The sequence below is a fragment of the Perissodus microlepis genome, chromosome 7, assembly GCF_051167445.1.
Source record: "Perissodus microlepis isolate ML-2025 ecotype Zambia chromosome 7, ASM5116744v1, whole genome shotgun sequence".
In the NCBI taxonomy this organism is placed as follows: domain Eukaryota; kingdom Metazoa; phylum Chordata; class Actinopteri; order Cichliformes; family Cichlidae; genus Perissodus; species Perissodus microlepis.
Window position 1 is genome coordinate 50,657,311 of NC_140467.1, and position 13,605 is coordinate 50,670,915.

At 40.7% G+C, this 13,605-nt stretch overlaps 1 protein-coding gene across 4 annotated transcripts in view; it reads left to right on the top strand.

Moving 5' to 3' along the window:
* LOC146384031 (electrogenic sodium bicarbonate cotransporter 1-like) overlaps window positions 1–13,605 on the top strand; it is a 34,160-nt gene that overhangs the window by 7,362 nt on the left and 13,193 nt on the right. For 2 of the 4 annotated variants that reach the window (XM_084935714.1, XM_084935715.1), the window contains exons 4-13: window positions 6,568–6,700; window positions 8,521–8,681; window positions 8,776–8,955; window positions 9,192–9,287; window positions 9,857–9,933; window positions 10,778–10,935; window positions 11,034–11,121; window positions 11,989–12,143; window positions 13,055–13,171; window positions 13,297–13,471. In XM_084935714.1, the coding sequence (XP_084791840.1) occupies window positions 6,568–6,700; window positions 8,521–8,681; window positions 8,776–8,955; window positions 9,192–9,287; window positions 9,857–9,933; window positions 10,778–10,935; window positions 11,034–11,121; window positions 11,989–12,143; window positions 13,055–13,171; window positions 13,297–13,471 (1,340 nt within the window). The remainder of the gene's footprint in view (window positions 1–6,567; window positions 6,701–8,520; window positions 8,682–8,775; window positions 8,956–9,191; window positions 9,288–9,856; window positions 9,934–10,777; window positions 10,936–11,033; window positions 11,122–11,988; window positions 12,144–13,054; window positions 13,172–13,296; window positions 13,472–13,605) is intronic. The other 2 variants (XM_084935716.1, XM_084935717.1) reach the window with 1 other exon arrangement.

The window sequence follows — 13,605 nt, forward strand, 5'->3', positions numbered from 1 at the left end:
GATTTGGCTTCAGTATACAGTAAATACATGTAATTGTAATAGAGAGCCCCAAAGTTGTACCTCCTCTTGGGTAAATCATTTTTTTTGGTTTTTGTTTTTAAGAGTCCCAAAACGTTACATCTGGTATGAGCAAGATTCACAATTATCATTACTGGAATTCACCATAAAATGATGCTGGAAACTGGTACAATAAGATGGTGAATTTGTTGTGTGTGGCGGTGTCGGATATATTTGAGCAAGGGATTTGCCACTTGACTCATCAGGGCATGTGTGAACAATGACAACAGGGCCACAAAGGCCAATAGGATCAAGGTAAACTGGTATTTCCACTGATATTTAAAGTTCAGATGAATCCTTAAAGGGTACCTGTTCAGTTTCATATTTAAACCTGAGACTCCAAATAGTTTCTTTAGGTGATCCAAAGTTCAGAATAACCCTTATTTAGCTCACTATCAAAAGCTAGTTTTTCTGCCAGGCTTGCATCAGTACATGTATATCAGTAGAAGTTTACACAGCCAGTAAAAGAGGAAAGGGCACGACTTTCAACATGTTTTTATAGGTCAGGCACTTTAACTCACATTAATATCAATCATAAGGGCTTTTATTGGAAACATATACATTTCAAAGGAAAAGAATTGAAAGGCAAGGCAGCACTTTACATCAAAGGAATGAACGGCCCCACCTGCGATTCACAGCGACTACTTGATAATGGTTCTTTGGACGTAGCAAACAACCATGTGTTGTGACACATCTTTCACCCTCAGTTAATGGTTCAGATCAGTATAAGTGCGGCAGATAGGAAATAAAAACTTGCCATTTCTTAAAACGTAAACCCTGTAGAGAGCGTTACATGTAAGGTGCGTATTTGTCCAACAGTCACCACAAGGCACAAATGGAATTTCTCAAACGACCAGTAAATAAATCTAAATCTAAAACCATATGAACATGCAAACGTGTGCAAAAACTGGCCTCGATCATGCAGTTTCTGTATGGAAATGCACAGAAAAAGAAACAATACTTTTAATTTGAAGTAAATATTTGAATCAGTCGCCATATAGATGTTGCAAATCATGGTAGCCTAGGTAGTTTATAGAGTTTCATCAAGAATAAACCAATTGTACATACCGTACAATTATTCTAGTGGTATGATGATGATACTGGGCTTTGGTGTAGACCCTGAGTTCATACATTGTGTAAAACAAGCTGATTTAGCTTATATCTTAACCCTTAGGTCAGCTTTCTTCTTGACTTTGCCTCATACATGTAATTTTTGAACAGAGGGTGGGTGGGTGCAGTGCTCACGTAACCATCTTAAGGATATCCCCTTGTTTTGACATCAAATATCGCCCCCAACCTCCTACACAAGACCGCAATCACAAGTTGTATAAGCATTCAAAAGACTACAATCAAACAAAAGTTCAAAGATAGTGAGCAGAGTTTCATAACAATAGGCACCTTGTGTGGACAAATAATAGAGGTGAAGGTGAATAGAGTGATGCTGTGATTTGGAGTGACACCATTGAACGAGGCATACTGGAAGAGGCGATCCACCAGGAAACTGTGAAGCATTCCAGAATTATTTGTAAGACAGCCAGTAGATTCATTGTTCCTCCTCCAACTGTAGAATGAAAATAGAAACTTATTAGTTTGAGAAACGTACCACAAATATTAATTTTCTGTGTCACTGAAGGGCTAGTTTGTGAATTGTTACCTTCCTTCTAATCAGAGGGTTGTTGACTGGCTGCTCCAGTCTGCATGCCAAAGTATAATTGAGCAAGATATTATAGATTTAAGAGTGCTCCGAGTGCCCAAGCAGAGTAGAAAATCACTATATAAGAAGGAGTCCATTTACCATTCCTTAAAGTACAGCCAGTTCCTAAAAGTAGACACGAGTTGGAGATTTAAAAATGAAATGCACGACTCGGGGTTGGGCTCCACTATCAAGAAACGGGAGAGAGTCTGAAGGGATCTGCATGAATGGGTGAATAAAGCACGAGTAGATACAATGATAGGCATTGTCCATTGACCACTTTTTGGCTTTGCTGACAATTTACAATAGCATCTTTCTTGGTTTTGCCGGCGTAACATTGAGTTGTCTTTTCACAGGCTCTCACAGCAGCCCCACACCTGAGTAATCTTCTCTCCTCTGACGCTGTAAGCCTCTGTTACACCTTATGCTCAGATGTAAACCAGCCTGAGTGCTTAGTCATTCAAAGGTGCCACAATATGAGAGGAGCTTTGTTCCCATTAATCTCTCTCTCTATCTACAGTAGGTGTCATGGGCCCTACCTGATTACTGTCTGAGTCATGCAAACTCCACCGACTTTAAGTAAACGCGGAAAAAACTAACATCAGCTTACATAAGAATAACTTCTTTATCAATTAGTTGATTTTTTTTTTAAAAATACTCTCAGACTTGTGACATAAGGTGACATAGAGACAGATATGTCTAGAGAATGCAATCAGAGACTGTAGTTTGTTTTCTCAGTTAGTAAGAGCTTTATTACTTGTTACATTTGGATAAAACTTATATAGCACCAAATTACAACCTGACCTCTCAGGACACCTAGAGTAGCAACTAAAGTCATGACCTTACGGTTTTATAGAGAGAAATTGCTGTTTTGTTTTGGGTTTTTTTGCTGGAAAGAGGCCAATGGCAAGAAGCAGCCTCAGGGAACATCTGTCACCACAACCGGCTGGGGTGAGGAGAAAGTGAAAAGATGAGCACAGAGCGACAACATTCACTAGTACAGCAAGTAACAACAGATCAGGAACATGCAGCTCCAGAGGCAACTATATGTGCAGAAAGGTTACGTGCAGAGAGAAGAGAAAAAGTTAATAATATGCAGTAGCACCATAAAATCCAAGGGAAGCCGATATTATAGGAGAGTTGCTAAGTGCATCATGTGAGGCCTCCCTGCAACTGGGCCTAATGCAGCAAAACTTATCAATGAAACTTGAACAGAAAAAAAAGTGTTTGACACCTAATCTTAAAAGTGAAAAGAGTCTATGTTTCTTAAACCAAATTAGGAGCTGGTTCCACTGGAGAAGAGCCTGATAGCTGAATGCTGTGCCTCCCATCATACGTTTGGAAACTCTGAGAATCAGAAATAGGGCTGTACTCTGAGAGGCACGTGCTCTTTTGGGAATATAAGGTGCTACGAGGTCTTTAAGACACAATGGAGGCATGGTTATTTAGGACATACTCAAGTAGAGGAATTTTATATTTAAATCTTGATTTAACAGGGGGAGCCAACAAAGACTAACCAAAATGGGAGGAATCTCAAGAATTACAATTGTCCAGCCTGGAAGTAATAAATGCGAGGTAGTTTTTCACCATCACCCTGAGAAAGTATGTTTCTAATTTAAGTAATAGTAAGAAGATAATAGAAGGCAGTCCTAGAGGTTTGTTTACTGTGTGAATTTTTCTGAAGGAAAAGGACCTGATGTTCCTTCCTAGTGGTCTTGGAGTTTAAGGTACTTCCATCCAAAGAAAGTATTTGGTTGGATGGCATGTTTCCTAAATCTTTACAGCCAAATATGATAGCTTCAGGATTCTGAATTTATTAGGAGAAAAGTACATGTCATCCAAGCCCTAATGTCTTTAACAAATAGTCCAACTTATTTACATCTCCTGGTTTTATAGATGTGCAGAAGAGCATATACGGTGAAAATTATCAGTTGTATCCTTTCTAGTATTTGTGATCTTTGATTAAAGCCATTATTTGTGATCGCAGCTTTTCTTTGGCTTTGCTTTCTTTGCCAGAAGGACAACATCATTTGTCATTTGTAAAATGCCTTTCTTTGGTTACACCATTTTGATGTACTGTGATGGTATTTTCCTATCTAAAAATGAATTTAATGCAATGTTGAGGCCGTCATTCTCAACAGCTCGGCTACTATAGCGATTTAATTTGTAGTGATTAAAAACCTTGAGCATTCAGATGAAAACTAAGAGTAATGACGGGGGCATGATTCATTGCAAGAAATAAACTTGTCAAGGGCTTTTCAATTTGGGTGTCAGAGAATAATAATAATAATAATAATAATAATAATAATGGATTGCATTTATATATGAATGAGAGTAACGCTTAAAATCTTAGCTCTTGGGTTTTACAAATAACCCCATCTTAACTTACAAACCTAATAGCACTGTATCACCCCAAAAGAGCACTTTGCTCTCAGATTTAGGCTCCTAGGGAATTTAAAAGTAGAATGGAAGGCAGAGCCTTCAGCTTTCAGGCGCCTCTTCCGTGGAATCAGTTCCTCGTTAGATTCAGGAGACAGACGACCCTCTACTTTTAAGATTAGGCTTAAAACGTTTCCTTTTTGATAAAGCTTATAGTTAGGCTTCCAATGATGCATTTAGCATTTCTTCTCCACTCCCCTTTTTACACAATCTATGTGATTATATGCCACTCTGCATTTAACCATTAGTTATTATCAATCTCCGGCAATCTTCCACAGCGTGTCTTTTGTCCTATCTCCCTCTCCTCATCCCTAACCGGTTGCAGCAGATGGCTCCCCCTCCCTGAGCCTGGGTCTACTGGAGGTTTCTTCGTGTTAAAAACTGGAGTTTTTCCTTCTCATTGTTGCCAAGTGTTTGCTCATAGGGGGTTCCACAGAGTTGATTACAGACTGGAAAATCAGTGGGCAGCGGGAGAGCAGACCTAACACAGAAGCTCAAACTGAATCTGTCATCCATATTTAAATGTCCGTTCTAGCTCACACACAACACACACACATAAACAAACTCCCACGTTCCCATACTACTGTATCTCTCTAAAAGATCTTAACTGCAAACAGTGTTTTAAGGTTGAATAAGAGGGCAGACTCTACTGCGTGATGAGCTACTCTTGGCATAAACATTTTTTTCCCTCTTGAGTGAACCACCTTTTATATTTTTTTTTGTTACCCTATTAAATGAAGGTGTGCATGTTGCCTCTACCTGACATGCTTTACTCTCCCTGTTAGGAGTTTTCAACTGATGTGTGCAAATGTCAAGCAGTGCTTTGGCTATGGGGGTTGCGCTGTCACAGAACATGAGCATACAGTGTAAGAAGATTGTCCCAGACAACTAAAGCCCCAGTTGAAAGTGTACATACTGACAGATATATGTAGCCCTACACTTGTAAGATTTTCCACTGCTTTGACCGATCTAAATCCACATAATCCTGTTGATTCTGGAAAAAACTGTAGAGCAGACCACTCAAAAGTTGTGTGTAACCACAACAAAGGCCTGGTTTTCATTGGTAACACCAGCTGTGAAACGTAAGAGGCGAACAGTGTTTTGTACACCATATGGTGTCAGTAAGTCATATTTGCAAAAGGACAGCAGAAAGGTGCTGTGGGTGTGAGGATCTCCTATGTTTTGGTTTTGCATCCTTGCTGAAGGTTCATGCATCCTAAAGGTGTTTCATGCCCCTTTGAGTCATTGGTCTTAACCTTCACATGACCTATTATTAGATGCACTGTCTATATTAGAACAGTTCCAGCTGTACTATTTTAAAAACAAACAATCTAAATTAAGCTTTGGTGCGCTGTTTCAGGATTAAAAGGTTGCAGGCGCCGTTACGTTCTTAAGCTATCAACCTTTTAATCCTGACTGGTACAGTAAATCAAGGCACCTTCATAAATAGCCTCTTGTGTCTTGCTCTTGACCTCCACTTCGTTGCCTTACTTCATCATTGCACAACTTTCTCAGAAGAGTTAACAAGAACAAGCAGTTCTCACATTTCATTTTGTCAAGATTCTTGTTAAACCCGGAGATTGCTGTTTTATTTTTGGTTATTAGAACAAGATCATAACTTGCATAAATAAACACTGGTTACATAATTTATTATGAATAATAAAAAGAAAAATCTATATGCCTAGGCTGTCTTACTATGGAGGTCACATCACCTTTCTTGATGTCATATTCCTTAATGGTCTTTGTGTTTCTGATTGAAGTAATAGAAGTAGAAGATAAACATTCAGTGGAGGTTATCAATGCATGAGTGTGCTGATTTAAAAAAAAATCTTGGTTAACTTTCTCAGAAGGAAGTAAAATGTGTTTTACTGAAAATCTTTTCCTCAAGTGGATGTGTTGTCAGGCTGTTTCCTTCCAGCTAAGATAACACTGTTCTTTTTACAGGGTCATGTGCTTTCACCTTATTCGCAGTGCAAACTGCCCCCCACAAAATGCTACCTGAAATGCTAAAAAACATACTATGTAACATCCCAACCAGGCTGCAGCTGTTTTGAATAGTAATTAAAACCTCTGATGTTTCTCTAACAGTGAGAGATGATATTCGAGCAGTTGCAGTTTAAGCAAGTCTGCTATGCAAGATATACTGTGGTCTCACGCTTACAGAAAATACTGTTTTGATGTCAGACAGATGCATGCCAGATTGTCAGACCAGTCAGCTGTTTGAGCTTTCTATTCTGTGCATGATTATGCAGCTGCAATTTCTTTCCTATACAGGAAACCTTAAGTTCTGCACAGCAGGCATCTGTGTAGCTTCACACAATGACAGCAACTACACTGCTGATTTGTTTGTCCACTAACTCGATTCTTTCTGCTTGCAGTTTCTCCTGCTGAGAGAATCCGGTTTATCCTGGGAGAGGAGGATGATGGCCCACCACCTCCCCAGCTCTTCACTGAGCTGGATGAGCTTCTGGAAGTGGACGGGCAGGAGATGGAGTGGAAGGAAACTGCCAGGTGAGCTGCTAAGGCAAATGTGCTTACAGCTTATCCCCCCCATTTCACTTTAAGAGCCATGGGAAGTGGCTCGCCATCCCGTGACTGGAACACAATCCCTTATAAATAATCATGTTTTGTGTGTGTAGGGAAATAGGCAGTGCCCTAGTGAACTCCCAGTCTACTCTTATCTGATCGAGATCTATAGTACCTGCTCTGTGAGACCCGGAAAAGGCAGCAACTCCCACATGATCAAAACAGGCCTCAAGTATACAGGGACATGTGAACTTTTGGCATGTATAAGTGGAATCACTACACTTGTTAATGGATTTCTTTTAATTCACCTGTGGCGTGTTCAGTATTACAATAAATCATCAGTTATTCCAGCTAGTCAAGCTAACATTGTGCGACTAAAGTCCTGCTCAAGGAATCCCGTGGAAGGTTACAAATGAGAAGTGGCAAAATGTTAAAATCCCATACTAATTTCAGTTCTCTAATAAATGAATCCAGTCACATAGAATTATTATTTTCAAATGTTCCTGGAAGACTATCAGTAAATTTTATCTTAAACCTGACCTTCTCTGATTTGACCTACTTACCCTGTTCACTGCAGTGCTACTGATTACATGGGGGGGACGTGTTACCTTGGTATAACTTACAGTGGTTGGCTTTTGTCATGGATTAGGAGGTAGTATTTTATAATACACAATGGTTGTTGTTATTATTATCATTATTAAGCTAACAAACCAGCAGGTATACAACATCATGAACGCTTCAACTTTGTTCGTCTTTTCTGACTAAATCTGATCACTGAGCAGCAATTAAATCAAATGTAAGACTGATCAGTTACTTAGTGTTTGAGGTAATCCTGAAGTAACGATTAATGTCACCTACTCTGACCCCTCAAGTAAAGTGAAGCTTCATGCTGAGGACTACCTTGTTACTTTAGCATTACGTTTCCATTACTTGCTATTCCTTTGTCCGACGTAACCAAGTAAAGGAATTCAGTGAATTCAAAAATCTCAGCACCTTTTGTCAGTTTTTGCACGGATAAGTGTTGTGTCAAGCTTTGTCTATGGAGCGTTCTTTGAGAAGCATCGAAACAACGATAAGGAGTTGTTGTGTTTTTCTGATTCTTTGTCTCATTTTGTAAAAAGAGCGATGGGATTACACAGAAGGACATGTAAATGAATGCCTTAGGACTCGCATTGTCTCCGTGGCCAAACTCTTCCCACAGCAAGACGGCCCGTCACAGACACGTGGACCGCAGCCAACCAGAGAGATACTCTATCCCCAGTGGAAACTCCATCCCCAGGCCTCATGAGAATGGTTCTTTGTAGTGGTGACATCTGAGGCATTATTAATAAAAAGAGTCCTTGTCCTGAGCCTTACCTTCGAGGCTGAGCTTATCCGTGGCAACAAAGTTGAAACGTTAAAATGGGATCTTGTTTGAACGCCGTTTCCGAGCAATGTGTGGTCTAAAGGTTCCAGAGAAGGCTGTCACCATTCCAGTGAATAGTATGCTTTCTAAGTCTAGTGATTTATTTTTTATTTCTACGCGTTTCTGCATCCCACATTTATGCATTGTGAAGTGTGACCACTTCAAAACATTGCACTGCTGTTTTGTAAAGAGGACAGAATCCATATTGTCGCCATTTGTTTGCCGCCTTTGTTTATTTTTAAACCTCCGTTACCTTTGATTTTGACCTCAACCTTCAGGTTGAAGATGAAAAAAGATGATGGATCGTAAATTCTTCTGCATCTGAGCACAGTCACTTGTCCAATTCCGGTATGGTTCACACATATTTTGCCTCTTCTTTATTTTCTCCCACTCTGACCAGGTGGATCAAGTTTGAGGAGAAGGTGGAGAAGGGAGGTGAACGCTGGAGCAAACCTCATGTGGCCACGCTGTCCTTGCATAGTTTGATGGAGCTGAAAACCTTTATCGAGAAGGGCACGATCGTGCTGGATCTGGAGGCCAACTCGCTGCCACAGATTGTCGGTGCGTGAGGTTGACTAGATCGAAAGTGCTCCTGAAGGTTTAGAAAAGCCCAACTGCTACTTACGCTTGATTTTCAATCTGTCCCCTCTAACAGAAATGATCACTGACAGCCAGATTGAGAGTGGTCAGTTGAAGGCAGACCTGAAGGAGAAGGTCACATACACCTTGCTGAGGAAGCATCGGCACCAGACCAAGAAGTCCAACTTGCGCTCTCTTGCAGATATTGGCAAGACTGTTTCCAGTGCAAGCAGGCTATTTTCTAGCCAGGAGAATGGTAATGCAGAAACTCTTATTTCTCCTTATCAACTCAAACACCTTCTCCTCATTTTTCCGTTCATTTTTAACTCTAACTACTGTTGTAGGCTTTTCTTTTTCTAACAACCTGTCCCCTTTCCCTTTCTGTTTCTCCTCCCCCTTCCCCCTATCTTACTGTACTTCTTTTCCTCTCTTTTTTTCTTTCCTCCCACGGGGGTCTGTACTTTCTGACTTCCTGCATCTGGGGTGCAATAGCCCGCAACCCCCTCGAGCACCCTGTGCCTTGTTTAAACCCACAAGACTCAGAGGAACCATGTGAGGTCATGAGGAGCTCCAGCATGGGATACCTCTGTAAGTGAGGTCATAGCCCTCCAGCTGAAAGCAGCATTGTTGGAATGTAGTCCCATGGAAGGCTTGTGTGAATGGAGATAGACAATTGTGAAAAAAATACAATAGTGTTGAAGTTTCATTAAGTCAACTGTGTTTTTAAAAAAAAAAAAAAAAAAAAAAAAAAAGGCTTAATGTGTTTATTCATGAAATCAGCCTGGAAACGTATGTGGTGGACAAAAGCTAAATATTCATTTTGCTGTAAATCAAATAGTGATAGACTAATGTTCTCCACCATTGTCAGTAGCAGAATTTCTAACCCAGTTCCAGAGTTTACATTTTCAGTTGTCTGCCAGCCGTTGCTCAAACAACTATTTATGTGTATAAACAGCAGACCTAACGCAGCCATCTATCATGCTCTCTTGTCTCTGACTGTCTGACATTTGTCCTAAGTCTTAAGCCCTGACACATTTAGCTTATTTCTCAGGTTTCCATCTCTTTTCAGCCTCTTTCTCAGCCAAAAATATCTTTCTTTTTTCTGCGTTCTTGCCCATCGTCCTCTTTGATCCTAACAGAATCTCCCCTCTCTGCAGGTAGTCCAACTACAACCCACCGAAACCTCACCTCCAACAGCCTGAGTGACTTCTCTGATAAGCCAGAGAAAGATCAGGTAATGCGTTTCGATGTGTTATTTGCATAGAGTCATATGAGTTTTGCGCCACCGCTGTCAATGTTCACAAAGCAGCACTTAGAAAGGGCATCTACTGGGCTGTATGAGTGCTTCAGCATGCTGCAACGTAGACTGGAGACTGACCCCAGAGTATGTAGAAACATTAGCTTTATTAGTGTTTATCCACACTTTGTCAGGTGTAGACAATTGGCAGTTAGCCATGGCAGCGCCCAGATTCTCTCGCACTGGCACTGCAAGGTGGAGGGCATAACACATGTGAGCCCCAGATGCTAATAAATAAGACACCTTCCATTCTTCCTTCTGGTCTGAGTAACAACCGCTTACTGTCTTTGTCGTGTGAGTTTCTGTCATCCACTGTAGTTTCTTTCGCCGCCGTGACTCATGACAACTGTAAATGGGCTGTATTGTCTGAGTTTTTCTGCAATCACGGAAGCAGTTAAACAGTAACTGAAATCACCCTCAAGCAACTGTTTATAAAACTGTACATTGGTCAAAATGGTGTGTTTTTCTTTAAGATTTTAACAAGGGCTTTGTTAATCATCTCCCTTAGTTGACGTAAGTTTTTACAGGCTCAGTTTAGATCTCTATGAATCCAGACTGAGGATGTATGCTTATTGGACGGCATAAAATCAAACTGCTGTTCAGCACATAATTGAAGGAAGGGCAGGTACTGCCTGTTCCTACACACTTATACTGACACCAACAAAGCACACCACTAGGTTTGCATGTACATGATGCCCCAATCACTTCTACAAGAGGAACTGTGTAGCCTAACCCTAACCCTACACCCCCCCCCCCCCCCCCCCCCCCTCCATGATTACAGCTGAAGAATAAGTTCATGAAAAAATTGCCCCGCGATGCTGAGGCTTCAAACGTGCTGGTCGGGGAGGTAGATTTCCTGGAAACCCCCTTCGTGGCTTTTGTCCGTCTGCAGCAGGCTGTCATGCTTGGGGCACTCACTGAGGTCCCTGTGCCCACAAGGTAAAATCGTCCAAGGTCCAACTTGCAACATTTGAAACACTGGCCAAAGTCTTTGAGATTCTCACTTTGTCACATCTCATTTTCTCATCTTTGTTTAGATTTCTCTTCGTCCTTTTGGGTCCCAAGGGCAAAGCTAAATCATATCATGAGATAGGAAGAGCCATCGCTACCCTGATGTCAGATGAGGTATGAAGTAACTTTGTATTTGTTGGTTTATTTTCTCTTGTGGACTAAATTTTGAACTGATTGTAATAATATGACCCACAATGGAGACTGACTGACTACTTTTTTTTCTTTTTTTTTTTTTACTAGTTTTACGGTTTTAACACATTAGATTTAACTTAACTAGCCTCTGACTGGTTGTGAACCTAAGATGATGGTTTTGGGCTATCCAGTTGCATTCATTAAATGAATGTTAACCCTTCCTGTTGCCAATTGTGGTTGGAGCCAAGTCTTTGTTTTTCTTGTATGATTATATGTCTCAGTGAATGGCCTGTCCAACTGAGAGGTTAATTGTTAATCTCTGTGTTACAACTTTTTGAGCCAAGTTTGTTTTGGCATAAGCAGATCATATGCAAAGAAAAATGACAGGTTTTTTAAACCTGCTCCACCTTTAAACATCTCTGTGTCTCTGCTGTGTAGCTTCACTCCTGGCTTAACGTCTCAGTGTTGTCAGGAATGTTAGCTGATAGCTCATAACATTCTTAATCCTGAGATCACCTGGCGGGCAGTTTCCCACAGGCCTCAGCTCTTTCCAACATATCTCTCGAGTAAACACAGTGAGATAGGAAGTGTTTTTCCAGGATTTCCTCAAGTTAAACTTTACTCCCATGAAAACTTTATGAGCCGTTCTCAGCCGTTTTTGAGTCATCCCCTCGTAGTACTATCCTGCATGCCTTTTTCACTGCTCGTGAGACGCACAGATATTGATTCATTATTTGGGTACATTGTAATTAGAATATTATGGACGTTTTGTTAAGCTACTTTGTTAGAGTTAGGGGACACAGTGAATTGTTGGTTACTAAAGCTCCACTTATGTTTGTGTGCTGGCAGGTATTCCACGATATTGCTTATAAAGCAAAGGACAGGCAGGACCTGCTGGCTGGTATCGAGGAGTTCCTGGATGAGGTCATTGTCCTGCCCCCTGGCGAGTGGGACCCTGATATCAGGATAGAGCCACCAAAGTCCCTGCCTTCTTCGGACAAGAGGTCCGCTGCTAATCCACCTAATCCCAATGAATGATGTCGCTGCACATAAATCTGTTAAATCTACAAAATGTTATGTGAACATAGACGTATTTATGCAGACGTAAAAATAAAAGGGGGGGTTGGGCAGTATTAATGTTTGTCCAACATGATTTTTTTCTACTTTGGTGCTGTGCTGATGTCTGCATGGCTTTCCATATGTATATCAGCGCCAGGGGACTCAAAAGCACTGTTTTTTTTTTTTTTTTTTGTGGAAGTTGGGCGAGCAGCAGCAAATCAAGAGAACGTGGGCTTTAGAGAAAATGAGAAATTTTTGGGCTTTAGAGAATCCTGAAATGGACTCAATGCACTGGAGTGTCATGGGACACTCAGTGCATCCCATCATGAACCGAGTGTCACTGTATTTAGATGCCACCCAACAGCAGTTATTATTAATCTCTGGCTCTTTTACTCAGCCTTTTGCCCTCTCTCCTTTCTCTCAACAGACCATGGCAGATGGTTGTGTTCTGTAGGAGGTTTCTTTTTTTTCTTACTACTGTCTCAAAGTTGAGCAGTGTTTTAAAGACAACAAACTAGGATCCTTTGTTACACAGTTATACATAAAGTTTCAACATAAGCTGCAGGCCAAGTGCAGGTCAACCTTTTCAGAAACTGAGAATCTTACTTCTTCTCTCAAACCTTAGATAATCTCTTATTTCACCAATGTGATTAACAAAGTGATTAAAGACTATTGTAAATAAAAATGTATGCAGCTTGTATTATATATGCATTATGCACTTGCATGTATATTTATGGTTTATTTGCCATGATTTTCTGTTTTTGATGGTAGAAACATGACAGCGATCCTGTGATCTTCATGCTTGAGTTAACTGAAAGCTTGTGAGCTTTTATTTGTTTGCTTTCTGTTTTTAAAGGAAGAACATGTACACCGGATTAGAGGCACCTCAGATGAATGGTGACACTCCCTATGACACAGGACATGGAGGGGGTGGAGGACACCAAGTTGGAGAGGAGCTTCAGCGCACTGGAAAGTAATTGTGAAAATACTGTAGAGAAAAAAACAAAAAATAAAAAAAAGAGGAAAAAAAAACACAGAGGAAGAATACGCGAAGTGAACTATATTATGCTTGCTAACTTTAATGTCTCCTACTTGAAGGTTTTGTGGAGGTCTCATCTTGGATGTGAAGCGGAAATTGCCCTTTTTCGCCAGCGACTTCTATGATGCGCTGAACATCCAGTCTCTGTCTGCCATCTTGTTCATCTATTTGGGCACAGTCACCAATGCGATCACCTTTGGAGGTCTGCTTGGAGATGCTACAGAAAACATGCAGGTAATACCTCCCTCATCCCTTTGTGTTTAAACCCAGCATTCACACCGCTCTGGCATTTCTAAGACTGCTAAAACCTTTTGTTAGAGCCTAATTTGACATGCTTGTGTTTTATTGGTGACATGAAGAAAGTCAGA